General features: G+C 42.3%; 6 protein-coding genes across 6 annotated transcripts; 3 read left to right on the top strand and 3 right to left on the bottom strand.

The window, feature by feature from the left end:
- The first annotated feature begins 67 nt into the window (after positions 1–67).
- On the top strand, positions 68–1,480 carry EAE98_003807 (uncharacterized protein). The gene is made up of 3 exons (XM_038951427.1): positions 68–370; positions 478–583; positions 654–1,480. The coding sequence occupies exons 1-3, from the start codon at positions 228–230 to the stop codon at positions 1,185–1,187; spliced, it is 783 nt and encodes a 260-aa protein (XP_038811900.1). The 5' UTR covers positions 68–227; the 3' UTR covers positions 1,188–1,480.
- Positions 1,481–2,962: 1,482 nt separating this feature from the next.
- Positions 2,963–4,349, top strand: EAE98_003806 (uncharacterized protein). Its single transcript, XM_038951426.1, has 3 exons — positions 2,963–3,055; positions 3,171–3,532; positions 3,605–4,349. Exons 1-3 carry the CDS (start codon positions 2,965–2,967, stop codon positions 4,226–4,228), a joined length of 1,077 nt encoding a protein of 358 aa, XP_038811899.1. The 5' UTR covers positions 2,963–2,964; the 3' UTR covers positions 4,229–4,349.
- On the bottom strand, positions 4,350–5,330 carry EAE98_003805 (uncharacterized protein). Its single transcript, XM_038951425.1, has 2 exons — positions 5,003–5,330; positions 4,350–4,891 (listed from the first exon to the last, which is right to left on the bottom strand). The coding sequence occupies exons 1-2, from the start codon at positions 5,168–5,170 to the stop codon at positions 4,490–4,492; spliced, it is 570 nt and encodes a 189-aa protein (XP_038811898.1). The 5' UTR covers positions 5,171–5,330; the 3' UTR covers positions 4,350–4,489.
- An 819-nt stretch (positions 5,331–6,149) lies between these two features.
- Positions 6,150–8,190, bottom strand: EAE98_003804 (uncharacterized protein; the record flags this gene model as incomplete). The annotated part of the gene is made up of 3 exons (XM_038951424.1): positions 6,150–6,992; positions 7,047–7,862; positions 7,911–8,190. 3 exons carry the CDS (start codon positions 8,188–8,190, stop codon positions 6,472–6,474), a joined length of 1,617 nt encoding a protein of 538 aa, XP_038811897.1. The 3' UTR covers positions 6,150–6,471.
- Positions 8,191–8,478: 288 nt separating this feature from the next.
- Positions 8,479–10,826, top strand: EAE98_003803 (uncharacterized protein; the record flags this gene model as incomplete). The annotated part of the gene is made up of 9 exons (XM_038951423.1): positions 8,479–8,590; positions 8,641–9,218; positions 9,266–9,380; positions 9,442–9,694; positions 9,744–9,846; positions 9,908–10,014; positions 10,069–10,267; positions 10,424–10,556; positions 10,609–10,826. 9 exons carry the CDS (start codon positions 8,479–8,481, stop codon positions 10,824–10,826), a joined length of 1,818 nt encoding a protein of 605 aa, XP_038811896.1.
- Positions 10,827–12,991: 2,165 nt separating this feature from the next.
- EAE98_003802 (uncharacterized protein) lies at positions 12,992–14,880 on the bottom strand (the record flags this gene model as incomplete). The annotated part of the gene is made up of 3 exons (XM_038951422.1): positions 12,992–13,452; positions 13,594–14,667; positions 14,724–14,880. The coding sequence occupies 3 exons, from the start codon at positions 14,878–14,880 to the stop codon at positions 12,992–12,994; spliced, it is 1,692 nt and encodes a 563-aa protein (XP_038811895.1).
- Positions 14,881–15,453: the final 573 nt, after the last annotated feature.

The following is a 15,453-nucleotide window of genomic DNA, read 5'->3' as shown; positions in this document are numbered from 1 at the left end:
ACATGTAAAGGCAGTCAAGACATTGATCCACCAAAACATGATGTGATATCGGAAAGATTCGTTATCGAATTGGTCACAGCGTCGAGACAAAATAAACGGGTGCTGACTATGATTACCCAATATTCAAACCCCTCCTTCAACGGCCTCAGCTTGAGAAGCAATCTCGAGATCGACAGCAACAGTTGACGATAGTCCAGCTTAGACATAGGAACCGTTGACTTCTCACAATGAAAGATTCCAAGAAAGCAGTGGTACTTGGCATTAGTGGGTGTTCATCTAGTGGTAAGACAACACTTAGTCGACTTCTCCGTGATATCTTTCCACATACTTTCGTTCTTCACGAAGATGACTTCTATAGACCCGAAGAAGAGTGAGTTTGGATTTTGCCTGTATAGCTTTTGATATGTTTCCAGTTTTGCGACCTAGTGTCTGATTTACGAAGTACTTTTCAATGTACCCCCTACTAATAATAACCAGACTCCCTAAGAAGCATGATCTAGTAGATTGGGACTGCGCGGAAGCTTTGGATATACCAGAAATGGTCAAGTCTCTTGAGCATATACGCAAAGAAGGCACATTTCCTGTCAGTTATTATTTTTTATTTGTGTTTTGATAGTTGCGAATCTTGCAGAACGACTCCTCACTCTTCATAGCCTAATCTCGATTCCAAAGAAGACAAAAATTCTATAGGAGAATGTCCCGTGTCGGATGAAGATATCGAGGCATTGAAATCTGAAGTTAAGACATGGACTCAGCCTGGGCAGCCAGGACATGGAATCTTATCAGACACAGATTCTCCCATTCGTCTTTGCATCTTTGATGGATTTCTTCTCTATTCCAAGTCCTTGGCCGCACTTCAATCCCAGATCGACCTAAAACTTTTCCTACGTGTTAGTTATGAAAAAGCAAAAGGTCGAAGGGAGGCTCGTAGTGGCTATGTGACTCTCGAGGGATTCTGGGAAGATCCACCTGGATACGTCGATAAGATTGTATGGCCAAATTATGTTGAGGATCACAAATGGATGTTCGAAGGTGATGATGTCGAGGGTAAATTAAAAGAAGCTGTTGTTAGGGAGCTAGGTCTGAAATGCCAGGATGGAGGTTTGGACATTGATATGACCACGACTCTCAAGTGGGCCGTGGCTACAGTTATGGAATTTTTGCCTTCATTTGCAAAAAAAGACTGAACAGCCGGGAAGTGGTCAATTGAGGTAGTTGTAGGTTTAATGGCGATGTGATCAGCATTCGCACGTTTGGATACCCTCCATGGACCTAAGTCAGAACTTTCAACTCGAACTAGTGGGGCTGTTGTTTCGTTGGTGTCCCCGAACAATGGAATAGCTGAAGACAGAAAAGCTTAATGTTGTAGTCTACCATTGACAAAGATAGATACGACAAAGGAAATAGGGAACAATTCAAAACATATGAAGATTTCTTTAATACATAACAAAGGGTATGCTAGCACTGAGAATCAGTGCATTGTTTTCCTCATCGACTCAGCTGTGAACATGTTACAAAATTTAAGTATAAAACTCTATTCATCCTTCTTGATATCTTTTCTCTCTTTCCCATTCAAATCACAACATTCAAATCGTTACAACAATAACGCCTGCATCAATATGTCAAACTATATAGAAGCAACAATTCAAGACCAGCATACCCATGAGGTCAATGAGCTTGCCGCTCGACTCAAGCGTCTGAACATCGAAGACACTTTTCAACGAAACCGAAAACGTAAGTTTGAGAGATGCACCGCTCGTGAGGAAGTTTTGTCTCACAAGCGCCGACAATGTAACGACGGTGTTCAAGTGGGCCAAGTTACAGTCTGGTACTCGTTTACCGAACGATTAAATCTTTCAGGGCGCTTTTTCTACAAATTCTATCTCTCTAGTGGGAGAGGCGAGGCCGAGTAAAGGTAAGTCAGTCATTTCATAATTAAAACACATTCTCTTAAACCCAAATATAATTCCATCCATACCTCATTGTGATCCTTAAACCGCGTGAAACCAATGAATATATTACGCCTCTTCCTAAGGGAGACAATGGCAACGCTGCCACTTTCGAGCATCTCATAACAACTTAGTCGTGCATATTGGCCATCTTATATCACGCTCTCGTATTCTCCGCCCCGTTTTGGATATCATGACTACTTTTTATTCTTCCAGAATGCTAGTCCTTTTACTTGGATACCATTATATGCAAAGTTTATACGTGTCAAACTCAATGTAGACCAGCAAGCACATTAAGAGGCGCTAGCTTCTACCGATTGTTTCAACGCATCATGATACTCGAATTGGTCGAAGAAGAACAGTCATCTCGACCCAACTTTCAAGATCAGTACTCATAGTCAATAGTGAGCACCCAATTTCAACATCAATCATACGGAGGAGCTCCTAATCCAACCCATTTTCCCCAGATGCATGCCGGTACATTACAACCACAAACAAATGATGAGGCCGGGTTGTTTGAGGGGATTTTATAATTGTTAGGGTGTAATGGAAATTAGAACAGAAACTACCTATACTCTACTTGATGTGTTGAAGGATGTCTGATCTCGAGGCTCGTAGTAGAGGATATGATGTGCGAATACTATGAAGGTATTGATATAAGAATGTACTACGCGAGGACATATTCTCGAAACCACCCAGGGATGCATCTATGAGCCGTCTTTTACCCTTGGATGCTAGATATCAATCAACCATATATATGATCCTTATGTTTGACACACAAAGAGAGAACTTGTCCTGCTAGCCCGGTCTCTGTCTACCTAAGAAAGAAAAGGGGATTCGCGAACTCAAATCGGACTTAAATACCCGAAAGACTGTGCACCAATAATTACCGGTACAAATACTGAATTTCGGGTACTTTTCGTCATGTTTTGTAAGCAGGAATTTTAGCTACCCCGCTATCGTCATTGGGCGGCCCCACCGCATCACAATATAAACATCAAAATGCCCCTTGGCATTGATCTTCCTCCAAGACAATTTTGTTCTCATTTCAGAATATATCCCCTGTTATTTGAATCGCACAATGCCTGAAACTATGCGAGCAGTTGGTATGTACTTTTTAATTCGATGCGCTGGAAACTGAAGCTCTTATTCTTGGCGTTTCCACCAGCTACTCGCAATTGCGCAACAATGAGAGCAATATTAGCTAACATAACTCCTCAGATATCAAAGATGGCAAAGGCCATGCTGATGCCCTTTTCATAAATGATTCGACTCCCAAGCCTACCGCTCAATCGGGCGAAGCTATCGTCAAAGTCAAAGCTTTTGGTCTTAACCGCATGGATCTTCTCCAACGTGAAGGCCTTTATCCTGTTCCACCACAAGCTCCCAAAACTCTCGGTGTGGAATTTTCTGGTACGATTGAAAGTTTAGGAACAGATATCAAAGAAGGTTTCAGTGTTGGAGATGAGGTTTTTGGTTTGGCGTATGGAGGTGCATATGCAGAATACCTTGCTGTGAGCACGCATATGCTTTTAAAGAAACCGGATCATTTGAGTTGGGAAGAGGCAGCTGGTATTCCTGAGGTATGATATTACCCGTTATATATACACCCCTCTAGATATCATTTACGGATTGAGTTGACAAAATCAAAATAGACATGGATAACAGCTACTCAAGCTATGTATCTCGTGGGCGAATTTTCTCAAGGAAAATCCATTCTCTGGCACGCAGGCGCATCATCCGTCTCCATTGCCGGTATTCAACTCGCGAAGAACTCCGGCGCATCAGCTATCTATGTAACAGCAGGATCACAAGAAAAGATCGATTTCTGCGTCAACACATTAGGAGCCACAGCAGGCTTCAACTACAAAACACAAGATTGGGCCAAGGAAATTACCGCTGCTACAGATGGCAAGGGTGTTGATATTATTGTTGATTTCGTAGGAGCAAACTACTTCCAGGGAGATCTGGATGTAGCAGCAAAAGACGCGAGAGTTGTGCTTTTAGGAGTAATGAGTGGTACGAAATTACCAAGTGGTGTTGATATGGGTGCGTTCATATTCAAGAGAGTTAGATTTGAAGGAAGTACGTTGAGGAGTAGAGATGTGGATTATCAGGGCAAATTGAGAGATAAGTTGGAAGAATACCTTCCTAAATTTGAGGATGGTACATTCAAGATTTTTGTGGACAAGGTTTTCCCTTGGGAGAAGGTGGTTGAGGCCCACAAGGAGATGGAGAAAAACACCAGTAAAGGGAAGATCATCTGTACAATTTCTTAGGGGACTGAAATGCAGTGTATACTAGCGCTGTAAATATTAGGCGATCAAAAACATATTCTATGTATTATTAGTTTTGAGAGTGGAGATGACATTAATGTACCAAATATAGACCTGTAGACTCATCTGATTATAAGCACATGGTACAACTTTTGCACCAGTGGATCGTTCCATTTCTTGAAACATTAACACATACAATCATAAGTCGTAAAAACAAGCTTTCTCCCCTTCACATCACATTCTCTGCTCTCGAAATCTCAACCCCTAATACTTACCCCATCCCCACAACATCATAACAACCCCCCCTCCATCTATAACAATACTCGCGCATAACGCAGGTCCAGAAGCCACAGTCCCGAAATACAACCATTCCATTCCCCAGAAGCCTGCTATCACCACATAAGCCCATAAAGTAAGGAAATATAGTTCAGGAGAGGAAAGATTATATGCTGTTATCAAACGGAGCATACCGCTCACAAGGGTGTAGCAGCCGAAGGTGCGGGCAAAGAGGGCGGTTGCTTCATGAGAAGATGGGGAGGTGGTTTTAGGGGATGTGGAAGAGGAAGAGGAAGAGGGAATGGTGGAATGTGGGCCGAAAAAAAGTTTTCGGGTGCCGGGCAGGGAGAGAAAACATTGGGCGGAGTTGTAGAAACTCATGATGGCGTTCTGTGGGTGTTAGTTTGGGGGTAATGGATGGGATGGAAGAGTTATTGCTCCCGCTTTTGGAAATTCTTGGATTGCAGAGTTGAGGGTATCAGAACGGAAAAGAAAACTCACGAGGAGTAGAAAGTATGGTAATACACCTTGGTCCTGTGGAAGATAGAAAGCCATAATACTTTTCAGTGTGAGATTAATAGACAGATAGATTGGGCGCGAACTGTAGCAGTAGATGGGATAAAAGACACGGTATATATTTAAAGTTTGTTCTTGGTGTGTATAGACCATGAGTTGATATTTATGTCCAGGGAAACACTTTGTCTTCGCTGTTACTAGAGCCAGCTGGTCTCACTCAGCAAGTAATGATACAAGGGTTGCTCCTGCCGGGTAAGCTCAGCACTATACCTAGAGATAGTGGAGTTCGAAGACATTATGTAACCCAACTATGCTTTAGCCGGAACAGAGAACGAAGACATGAACATTTGTAACCATGTTTGTATTTGTGGTAAAAAATCTCTCGATGCAAACACGATGCAGATGCAGACCATTAGTAAGAGTTCTGGAACCTACTTACCGCACATGTAACGCTTTTCCGGCTAAAATATGGGATTATTCAATTTTTTATATCCTAGTTTATATATTATAATAAAAGATAAAATCAGAAATTCTTCTAGGAAATGTTATTTAATTAATCAAATCTTATAAAAAAATAAATAGAATATTTTTTTCTAATTTTTTAAATAGAATTTGAAGGAATTAAAGTTGAAAATTCGAAATTTTTATAAAAATTCGCTTATTTTGTATAGGAAAAATGTTATATATTAGAATTTTTAGAAAAATTCGATTTCAATATTATATAACTATTTAACAAAAATAATGAAAAATATTTCAAATAATTTTTTATATTTTGATTATAATTATTTATTATTTTCAATTTTTTTGAAAAGAAAATATAAAGATTTGAATGAAATTTCTAATATAATAATTTGTATAGGAAAACCTCATTTTTGCGGGGATTTTGTTACATTTATTACAGGGGTGCGGTAAGTAGGTTCCAGAACTCTTACATCCGAGCAGCTCCACCTCCTTACACGCAAGATCGGATCTTGATCGGCTAAATGTCGGATCGGATTTGTCTCAACGCCGCAAGGTTAAAATCTGTTTTCTCTGACCTCACTCCTCATTCATTCTGCACGGGATCTCACACGCAACATTCAACGAACAGGTTGTTATGAATATCATGCATTTTGCTTATGCTATAGACCATCGCAATTGTAATATCAACGCTTTTGGGAACATTCTCTGGAATATCCGCTAGAATCTCGATGTCTACCGTTCTGCTTGTTTTCTCGCAGCCTTCATGAATATGCTGCCTGTCATCCACTATAAAACCTCAGAGCTGGTTTTATCAGCAGTTATAAACCATCGCAATTGTAATATCAACGCTTTCCGAGAATCAGCTAGAATGATGACGTCTGCCGACGGTTCAACTTTGGCTCCTACGACCTCCACCATTATTCCATCCACCATCCACACCAAGAACTAGCTGCGGTTATGTATCGCCGAGTGTAATGGAACCTGTAATGGAGCTAATCGTTAGATGAGACACTGCTATCAAGCCATACTTCCGCTGGTGCCCATACACGTCGCTGGTCATAATTCTTAGCATCATCTGTCCCGGAGACAACCAGGCATGGGTGCACAATTATACTGAGAGCCCTGCCTTCAAGCTGATCCTCATGGTCCTCGTATTTTACTGAAGAATGTGGAACCGTGTACTTATTATCGAACCGGAAATGCATATTTCTCATATCCTCTAAGAAAAAGACTTCCAGTGCCGTTCTTCTTGTCCAGAGCATGTACGAAATATTTGCTGCTTCTCTATAGATAGCTTGAAGCTTGTCGGCACTTTCGTTTCGTGCTTCATCACTGATAAGCCAGCGAGCCGGACCTTCCATAAAGTTGAAAGCTTGTTGGTCTGCTACCCTGACTATCTGATCCATAGTTGTGTAATGTAGGAATTTTCCAGCGTCTGAAGTCTCGGGAGTTATCGGGGGCAACTGCAGCCTCAAAAACTCGGATCGCCAAGTATGAGCATCCTCTTCATTTGCTAATAGAACTGTCAGCCTAATTGTTCTCTCGTTCCAGCACTCCTTTCACTTACAATGCCGGCCGTAGCGGTAGGTACGTTCTAGCTCCATGCGATGTTCTGACAGCTTGAGTTGCCCGTCCACAATGTTTCTGCCGATGAAGAAAAAAGGGCTCACAAACATGGTTTTATAGATATCGTGAGAGAGTAGAGCAGTTAGAAGCAGCCCTGGAGAATTTCTTGGAGATAGTCCTCGAGGGAGTTGGCCATGCTCAAACACAAGTACATGCCCCAATGCCTCCCATAACGCTTCACTTTGGGACTGTCCAAGGGATCTTAGGAGAGCATGCAAATCATTGACCGACACTTTTTTCGCCCAATTTCTCATGTCTCTCTTAAGTCTATCAAGATCTCCTATGACTTTACTATCCTCGACAGGCATCCAGCGTGAGTTTGTCATTTGGTTGAATGAGGCTTCCTGTTGCTTTCGAATGAAGGTGTTATGCTTTTCTTCTATTTCTTGCTTTTCGAACTCAAGCTTTTGGTTTTTAGCCTGCAATTTGCGTACTAAATTTTCCGATATGTCGTTCTGGCGTTGCATAGCTCTCAAGTCGCCTTCAATTTTGCCTCTCGCCACATCATGTCTGTCATTGTCTTTGAGTAGTCTGTCGATTTCTCTCTCTAGTCCGCGAATCTCCTCATGCTCTGTCACGCTTGGAACATATTTTCCTGTCTTGTCATGTACTTGTGGCTGCTGAAGAGATGACTGTAAGCTGCCGAAACTGCTACGCCGACTATGTATTTGTTGTCTGTCCGGCACCTGCAAATATCCTTTGCTGAAGCCAGCCCAAATGTTACGAATTGATTTCCCATAGCCTGATTCTTCTGTACCTACGTGAGAAAGTCAGCCGTATTCTCAATGGAATGATGATGATATACCTTGATCGGTATCCAGCTCATCTCTCTTCGCCTGCTGCTTGATCTCTCGATCAGGTACCGTGTGCTTTACATCCTTGTATTTGTGGGTGTCATGACTTGAAGGGATTCGTTGACCATTTGTCGAAACTTCTTGCGCCATTGAACGTGAATCGGTGTCGGACTCATGCATGCTTGTTGCACAAAATGATTCTTTCGGCAAAACCTCATCTTGATGTCTTGGTTGTGAATTCTCGTCTTCTTGCACGAGGTGGCCTCTTTTCTCTGGATTCGCGGCAGTCATCTTGACTTCTACCAATATACCTGGTAGGCTTGAATGGGATACAATTGATACCGCAAGGGACAACGAAGGTAGCAAGACGAAGGTGAAGTTTTTGTATACCTGCTCCGATCAGCTGCCTACCTAGCTTGGCACGTGCTTATCACTAGCTCCAAACAAGTGAATGGGAGTGGGTTGCCGGGTTACCGCGCGACTTTGGAGTTCTTCTCAAGTTTCGAATTTCCGACCTCTTGCCAATTCCAAAAACCTATCAGCATCTTTCTCTTGATCTGGTTTACTAGTACCACCATCATGGCCAATCCAATGGATCTCAGGTCTCTAGGACATTCTCTGAATCCCTCTGCCGCTAGAGCAAACAACCATAAGATCATTATCGGAATTGATTATGGTACAACATTCTCAGGTATTTAAATTGAACCAACCTTAAGGTATTCATCTTTAACATAACTATAGGCGTCAGTTACGTTACTTCAGACAGGGCTGGCATCGAGGATATCACTATTATGTCTCCATGGCCTGGAGATCCCCATGTGTCTTGGAAAACTCCGACAAGAATTGCTTACAGCCAAGAGAATCCGAAACTTAAGAACAACAAGTGGGGATTCGAGGTCAACCCAAAGATGATATCATACTCCTGGACTAAACTTCTGCTTGACAAGAATGCTGCTGCGAAGGAGCATGATGACCCATCGCTCACAGGTATGGAGGGTTCTGGTATGCTCCCATTACCTCCATTCCGTGATGCCGCAGGTGTCTGCGAGGATTTTTTGCGCGAGGTATATACACATGTATCAAAGAAATTGCGGCAACAAATGACTGATCTGACTTTTGAAAACACTCCAATGGAATGTTGGGTAACATTACCTGCAGTGTGGTCAGAAGAAGCGAAAGATGCTACCCTAAACGCTGCCAAGAATGCCGGGTTTGGGAACAGACCAGGAGACGAGATTTACACAATTGCCGAGCCTGAAGCTGCAGCCATCGCAACTTTGAAGGAATTTTCAAGATCGGACGTAATGAATCAGATCACAGTATGTTTTAGCATACCACTTTTGATGATAGAGACTAACAAACCTAGCCCGATGAGAATATTCTAATCTGCGACTGTGGAGGCGGCACTGTCGACATCACAACGTACAAAATCATCCAGGTGCAGCCATACCTGTCATTTGACGAACTATGTGTTGGAATTGGTAAGTCTTACTTGCATTTACACAACCAGTCCATCGAGAATCGATTTAACCTACTGAATAGGTGGAAAGTGTGGATCAACACACATTGATCGGAATCTTCAAATAATGCTCTCTCAACGCTTCGGCGCGGCGTTTGATGATCTACCATTTGGTCAAAAGGGACCAGGTAGCAGATTTATGGCCGCATTCGAAGCATTGAAACGAGACTTTGGGCGTAACGATGACAGAGAAATTGGAGAGCTGGGCCCTCTCAATCTTGATGTTGTAGACTCTGCATATTTTGATGAAGAGGACCGGGTTGTATTACTCTCACAGTAAGACTCTTCTGTCCACTGGAAACAAAACATACTAATCTTAAATCAGTCGGGATATGCAAGCTCTTTTCGATCCCGTCATTACAGAAATTACAAGGCTGGTAAAACAGCAAGTGAACGCAGCAAAGGACACTCAAGATGCGAAAATTAATGTATGTTTCCATGTCACAATGAATGAATTTGAGGTTGCAAAAATCACTCACATTGTCTTAGCGCATTATTCTCGTTGGGGGGTTTGGGGAATCACCATACCTAAACAAGAAGTTGAAGGCATGGTGCAAGCGAAACGGAAACATAAATTTGATGTGTCCTTTACACCCGTGAGCCAAGATCTACACGTAGTGCTGATCTGTTGCTATGCTAACTTTCTTCAGACAGTCTGCTGTTGTACGTGGCGCTGCCTTACGCGGGTTAGAAGGAATCGCGCCTCGGGTTAAGCAAGCCCGTCGTCATTATGGTGTTTGTTTGGACAAGACTTTCCGCGAAGGTATAGACCCAGAGGAGGATTCTTACATTGACTCATGGGGAGATACGAAAAGATGTCGTGGACGAATGGAATGGTTGATTCTCAAGGCAAGTCACTCAACAAGCTCAATCTATTTCTATGAAACCCGCACACTAGGCTGCCATCAGGCCAAACCCCCTAATGATCAATATAATTTCATAGCAACACCATAGAAGGCCTTTTGCTTTAACCTACCTTTTATACTAACCAACGAAACGTGGTAGGGGGACAAAATAACAAAGGATACTTGTAGATTTGTTGATTGTGTCATGGAATATACACATGAGACAACAATACTCGGAAGTACACTTTACGCTTGCGTTTCAGCAGAACCTCCCGAGTATCTTTCTGACCCTGGTTTGTTGATCATCAATCTAAAATCAAGACTGATTACGCTAATGCGGTATAGGAGTCGAGACAGTTGGAGAAATTCAGTCAACTCTAGATAGTAGCTTCGATTTCGGTAAAAATCTGAAAACGCATTTTAATGCTCAGCTCGGCCGCCAGGTGCAGCAAATTGCGCTTCAACAGCAAATCGTATTTGGCAATAAGGGCGATAACCTCACGTTCAAATGTCTTGTTGGCGGAAAGGAGATGTGCAAGTCGACCATGAAATTCGAACGTTGAAACTGCTGGAGATTCAATTGGCAAGGTCTGGATCATTCAGAAACGCTGTCTTCTTACTATTGCGACTATTCGTTCTGCTTTCCTTTATTACTCTTCAAAAAAGAAAAAACCTACTTATCATCGAAGCTTCTATGTCAGTCCGCTTTAGGATGACCGATTTTCAATACTGGGGCGGATAAGTGGTACTGCGATAGATTTCACAAAATACAGATGCTTTACAGAAAATTAGACTTTTGAGGTCGTGATAATAGAATATCTGCTTACATGTGAGAAATTCAGCTTCTAGCGCGTGAAAAATAGACTGAGACTTCAGAGACACTATATTAAAGTTACGTATCAAACAAAATTGAGCCTTGAAGTTTAAGAAGCAGCTAGGAACTGCAAAGCGTCCTCTTGTTGATGCTTCACAAGACCGATACATATTTCCAAATCCATAAAATTCTCCTTCTCATCAAACACCCTGGAGACAGCATGCATCCTTTTCAAAATTTCCTATTTCAAATGTTCATTTCTTTCATGTGCAAGGCTTACAGCAGTCCGAATTGCAGTACCACGAAGTTTTCAACTCTGAGATTCAATCATTCAAATTGCTAGACTATGTTCATGGCATGCTTTTCGAATTTTCGCGCCTGGCATCTAGTTTGCTAGTCCATAACTTCGGACATCCAGTACATCTACCATTTTAAAACTTCAACAACTAGCCGCGTTATTCAATCACCCATGGTTTCGGATACTGCGTATAGTATTCCAGGTAATAAGCATCCCCATTATCCGAAACAGTAAGGGGAGTTTGATTTTCACACACCAAGACCCTATCATTATATTTTCAATCATAGACTCAGATACTGATCCAGCTATTCTTCGAAACTTCGTCTCAATCATGAGTTCACTAAATCAACCTTCAGTATCTTGATAAACAGACCAGCCTTCTCACAAATTCTCCAAACTCGATAAGCCCATGTTCTGAACGAACCAGTATCCCGCGCAGTCTAGTTCCCTCATCTTCTCTATTCAAAAACATACAGTAGGATCTGCGATAGCACTCAAAACACTCATAACAGAATATAGATAAATAAATTATGCCACCCCCCTAAGGTGAAATAATGGTCAGATTTTTCCGTGTTGTGTACTCAAGTACCGAAGTTTGACTTGATTAGTACGTACTCAGTGAAAGCACAAATCATGCGGAATGGCTTAGAAAGCGATTATCTTCATCCGCTCATTACGTCATGCCCAATTTCACAATTGTTGATTCTCCAGGCGAGATTTTTATCCAGGAGGTTCCGACCTTTGACGGCTGAACATAGAGGTTTATAGTGCAAAGCAGTTATCCCAGTCATCTCTTTAACTTATTCTGGAGATGTTCTGGTATTTTTTCCAGATTTTATCAAGCATTAGCAGATTGTTTGTGATGCTCTCTCACATATTGTGATAGTAACGTTCACCACTCGCTTCCAATTCTGGACTGAAGTTGGTAGGAATCAATATCAGAGCTGTCTCAATCCTGGATAGGAAGAAAAGTAGAGCTCTACTCAGATGGCTATCACAAATCGAGAGACGTTCCTGGGAGAATGCATCATTGACGTGTGTTGCAAGATTTTGACAATAAAAATTGTATGTGACAGAGCTGTTGATACTGAATTTCTCCAATTTTCAACAGTCTCACATCACTTCTCTCATTCTATCTGTCTGATTAAAGCATTCATTGAAAGAACTCACTGAAATAATTCGATTTCTGCATCTTGTGTGGAGCGATGAAAGAAAGTATATTATTGTTATGATCAAGAACTTTCCTGAAGTCTGCTTTGATGTATGAACTTTAAATTTATATTAACCACCACCGGCCCCGCCGGAAACCTGAACTCGGGAGACTTTCAATTACCACATCGATATTATTGTCTTTTCCAGCCCGAAACCTCTCTCGGTTGGTTCCATTCTTTCACCGTCTAGGTTACTTGAATATCTGAGCAAATGATGAATTCATCTATAGCGCTCAGCACCAGGCTACGCTCATTATCAGGTGTGAATTCCTGAAAGACGCTAGAGTTCCCATAGGAACATCAACTGATGAATCAAAAAACTTTAGGATGTGGATAGCCAGCTCCCACATACCATTGCTTCTGCATACGTCTCTATCATTCAAATTCATTTAGATTGCTCGACCATTAAATATATCCACCATAATTATCACCTTGCATTCCGAAATCTGCGTGCTTAACATGTGCCCAAGAAGGTTCCCCATAGAAGACGCCGCCGTGCCTGTTTAAAGGATTTTTTCTCGGAGGCCCAGTCAACAAATCTCGTGTTAGTCTTACTGCACGAGATTCATAGAGGGGCCAAGTCTGCGGCACGGAGTTGTGAGGAGATATTTCAGCCAATCTTCTCGCCTCTTCGGCCAGACTCTGTGGTGTGCCGTCGCGATACTCTAGCTTGCGCTGCAACATCAGAGCGTTATTATCTGACCATGTACAGGAATTTTCATTGTGACCAACGATTGTGTTCCAAGCAGTCAATACATCCCATTCTCTAGGTTGTTTGAGCAAGCCTTTGATTACATTCGTCAATGACCATTCTGATACATCAAGACCTTGCTTTTCGTAGTGCTCGGCAATATGGTCAAGTCTTGCTGTTTGAGGTTAGTAAAAATCGGTTTTCATGAGCCCAAATTATTTGAAATCCGTATCATCGACCATGTTAATTCCACACGAATTAAAAAAAGAATTGAAAGAAAAACACTATTGCTGATGGAGATGAACATGTGACTTACCATCCCAAGTGAAAAAGCAACCACCACAGAAGCCGCAGCCCCAAGCCTTTTTTTCGGGCAAATCTTGATGCCATGCTTCCCAACCATTGGATCCTTCCGATAAAGCATGATGTTTCTTCAAATGATCCCTTAACTTGTCCTTCCTGGGATGGCTCCTTTTAGACAAAGGTTTACTCCAGCAATTTTGAAATCGGTGTTCCTTAATTAGATGGCCAATCATCTCATTGCGATTTCCATCAGCATGATTGCATAACATGCAATACCAAATATTATGTGCTTGAAAAGTGGGCTCTTCAGACATACAGTACCACAGTTTCTGTTGCTCGCACTTTGTTTGTTCGTGCCTTTTCCAGTCGCCCTTAGCACCTTTACGTTCAAATGGTTGCCGGCAGATAGTACAGCTATATCTCAAAAGCTTCTGAGGTACATTTGGTAGTTTCTTAGAATTGAGATTGGTGTTTGATTTGCGTCTCAAGCTTGTAGGTGGTTGAGGGCTAGATTCTAAGCTGTAGTGTCGAGTAGTGAACTCGCTTGTATCGAGATCACCAGCTAATTTGTGTTGAAAATCTGTAACCGAAGCCAAATTTGCTGGCTGTGTGGTCTGATGATACGGGAAACTCTGAGGTGAGTTAGTTGGGCCTGTCTCCTGGGCTTCGTCTACGGAGAAAAGCGTTGATGTAGTGCCCCAAGTACGTCCGGATGATCTGTTTGAAGTGCGCTTACTCTCATAACCTGATGATATCGACGATACTGAATCGGTATCGGAGGATGTCATAGTATCTGAGTGAAGGAGACCATGCTCCGTCGACTGATCGCACCAATTTCCGTGGGGTTGAAAATTCATCAGATCCGTGGAGGATGGTCCATGCAAATCATAACATGATTGTTCGAGAGGAGACCAATCATCAAGACCGGAAAACGCTGCATCGAAGTCTTGTGTGTTGTTGCCCAATAAAATGGGTGTCGAGTCTGAAAAGTCGAGGTGTGCACGTTTGGAATTGCGGCTTTCAGAACCACACGCGTCAATCTCAGAAAACAGCCCTACTTCTCCAGACGTAATTGTTACATTGGGACCTAAAATCAACTATGAGAAACTTCTTCCGTGCCAGATGAAAAGATATTTTGCTTACGAGTATTCTCTTGACTGGTCCACCAGTGATCTATTTGTTCTTGCTGTAGACCTGTCTCCCTCATTAAAAAGACCATGGAGCTATCCCGAGGCCTGCCCAGGTTATTTGAAGCCCAATTGTTCAACGTATTCTCCTGGTTACCCATCAATGGTAACATATTTATAGCGGCTAGCGTGTTCAGAATCTGAGTCGTGTATTCTGTAGTGAGGGATAGCCATATAAAAATATTATGCTGGCCCTATATAAGTAAACAATGAGATGCTGGATGACCCGCATCGATTTTGAGCCTAAACTTGTAATTAATCGCCACCGTCTATGTATGTACTTTGAACTAAGTTCCATGCAGCTCGTAGGGCAAAGCGAGAGGGCTGATAGCTGTGTAGTTTCGAAACAATGCGCCCTCTTGAAGAACTCTCCCTGCATAATTATATGCTTGTATGATATCAAGATCGGCAATGATAAGCTGTGATACTGGGGTGTGTGAGTAGCCATTCTGTGTTTTGTCGAGTGCGGCTGTGTCTGAAACGCGATACGCCCCAGAATCATGCGGCGAAAACGGAATCACTCTAGTTGATTCGTTCGTCTTGAAACATGATGCTAGAATGATATGCCTTTGTGGGGTTCATCTTTTGTTTTGAAAATCCACGCCGTCCGATCTAAGGATTACCTTTCTGGCGGGGTATAGCGGTGAGTGCGGCGACAATCTCATCAATGGAGCTACAACGACTAG

The sequence above is a fragment of the Botrytis deweyae genome, assembly GCF_014898535.1.
Source record: "Botrytis deweyae strain B1 chromosome Unknown BDEW_007, whole genome shotgun sequence".
Lineage (NCBI taxonomy): Eukaryota > Fungi > Ascomycota > Leotiomycetes > Helotiales > Sclerotiniaceae > Botrytis > Botrytis deweyae.
Note: the sequence above shows the minus strand (reverse complement) of the source record. Positions and strands in the feature narration are given on the sequence as shown.